Source organism: Saccoglossus kowalevskii, chromosome 10 (genome assembly GCF_978046115.1).
Source record: "Saccoglossus kowalevskii chromosome 10, keSacKowa6.1, whole genome shotgun sequence".
Classification (NCBI taxonomy): domain Eukaryota; kingdom Metazoa; phylum Hemichordata; class Enteropneusta; family Harrimaniidae; genus Saccoglossus; species Saccoglossus kowalevskii.
Genome location: NC_140650.1, coordinates 16,780,719 through 16,782,944, shown reverse-complemented (window position 1 = coordinate 16,782,944; position 2,226 = coordinate 16,780,719). Strand labels below are relative to the sequence as shown.

General features: G+C 41.4%; 1 protein-coding gene across 1 annotated transcript; it reads left to right on the top strand.

Annotated features, from left to right (window-relative positions):
* Positions 1-319: 319 nt before the first annotated feature.
* Positions 320-1,723, top strand: LOC100373410 (histamine H2 receptor-like). Its single transcript, XM_002733545.2, has one exon. The coding sequence runs from the start codon at positions 320-322 to the stop codon at positions 1,475-1,477; it is 1,158 nt and encodes a 385-aa protein (XP_002733591.1). The 3' UTR covers positions 1,478-1,723.
* The last annotated feature ends 503 nt before the right edge of the window (positions 1,724-2,226 follow it).

Below are 2,226 nucleotides of genomic sequence, written 5' to 3'. Positions count from 1 at the left end.
ACAACTGCCCGATGGCACAGAAGCGATCTCAAATTGGCGATGAAGAGATGGACAACTAATCACTGATTACGCTTTTTTTTAGAAAACGCGGGTGGAGCTTTGAGATCGGCTTATACATATATATATATATATTTATAGCGTTTATTGAAAAACACATTGCCGGTGTACCATTCCAGATGCATGACTTTTGCAAATAACTCACCGAGATATTCAGACATTTCGCTCCATTCCGATAAACGATCGTACAGCACAGGATATAAGTCATATGACTGAAGATTTGATCCTATGCACATTTACAGCCAGCTGACATGAACGCACAATGTTTCACTACAGTGTAGAAAGGTTTAACAACGGTAACGAATCTAACGCATCCTTGTTCCTAGATAGCGCTTCATTTGATCGGAATCCTGTCCATATCATCGCGTCAGGCGTCATTCTTGGAACCATCATTCTGTTTACTCTTACCGGTAACACCTTGGTGGTAATTGCTGTACTGGGATACCGCCGTCTACAGACTGTGACTAATTTCTTACTTTTATCACTAGCGATTGCCGATCTTACAGTTGCGCTCTTGGTGATGCCATTTTCGCTTGTGTACGAGGTGTACGGCAGTTGGACGTTCGGTTATATATTCTGTCATTTCTGGCTGTCGTGCGATGTGATGTGTTGTACAGCCTCCATTCTTAACCTGTGTATCATATCACTTGATAAGTACTGGGCAATTACAAGACCGTTAACCTATAAGGTAAACTCTAAACGGCGAGTGATCAATATGGTAGTGTTCGTGTGGGGATGCTCCGGAACTATCTCGTTTATACCGATTTTCATGGGATGGTACGCTGATAGCAACCACCCCGTTTTACACGATCCATACTTTTGTGGTCTGCAGGTCAACCACACTTACGCTATAATATCTTCTCTGACCTCTTTTTACGTACCCTTGCCTATTATGCTGTTTACATATAGTCGGATTTATTCAGTGGCACGGTTTCAAGCTGCGAAAATTCGCAACGAGCTCAAGCACATTCACTGTTTCAACCCAAGCCAGCGACAGACTGTGCGTCGACAGATCCGTTCTCTGGTCCGTGAACACAAAGCCGTTCGCACTCTCGGTATCATCATGGGGGTTTTCATATTTTGCTGGTTGCCGTTCTTTTTGATGTATCTCATCCTACCTTTTTGTCCCAAGTGCAACATGAGCGACATGCTTAAATCTGCGTTAACTTGGCTAGGATACGCCAACAGTTTCCTGAACCCTCTTATTTACGCTTTCTTTCATCGCGATTTCCGGAAATCATTCAAGCTGATTTTGTGTGCAAGGAATATAAGGTTTAAGGGCGGGGCTTTCCAACAGGATAACTCAAATCTTATGTCACGCGACACCATGTCTCTCGCAAACTCCAATAACGCGAACGATGACTCAAGCCTTCGTCTCTCTGCTATTGACAACGTAAACAACTGCACATCAACCACGTAACCAGGGGTAAAATGTTTACTCTCTCTCTCTCCCCATACTCTGAAATCCAATTTGATTTTTTAACTCGTGGAATGACTTACAATCAATCGCAACGTCTTTATTTGAAATTACCCAGTATTTTAGCGAATTTGTAATTATATGGCGTGTAATTGCCAGCGCCGTTAGTTTTGATGTATATACACATAGCCTGCAGTGTAAATGAGTCTGTTCGTGACGTTAATAAAAGAAACGCTTTATTTGAATCCACACGTTAACTGAGTCGTGTTGAGTACGTTACGAGCTCGGCGCCACAGACAATGCATCACCACATCATATATGTCAAATAATGTTTAGTATTTTTATTAAATGTCGTCCTTATTATGTTTCACGCACAAAAAGTTAGCGTATTTCACCTTCTGTGTATTTTGTATTTCGTATTGACACATCATGTGTACGTCTTTAAGAGTCTCCGAATAGAAAAAAAAAGGAATGAAAATACGACTTTACAGACGTTTGCACTTTTTCAATCAAACAGTTATTTTAGAGCATGACGATTAAAATAGGCAAACCTATTTTCGGCCGAACAAAATATTCACGTTATAAAGATGCGGTGAAAACTAATCAATTACACAAAAACTTCCGCTGACGCTGGCGCTCAATACTTCCCTCCATATCCTACCTCAAATAGTAAAAAAAATCCCATTTCAAGCACGACGTCGTGCGCCCGGTCGTACTTACGGACAATGTACAAGTCAAGTTGACTAACCCAA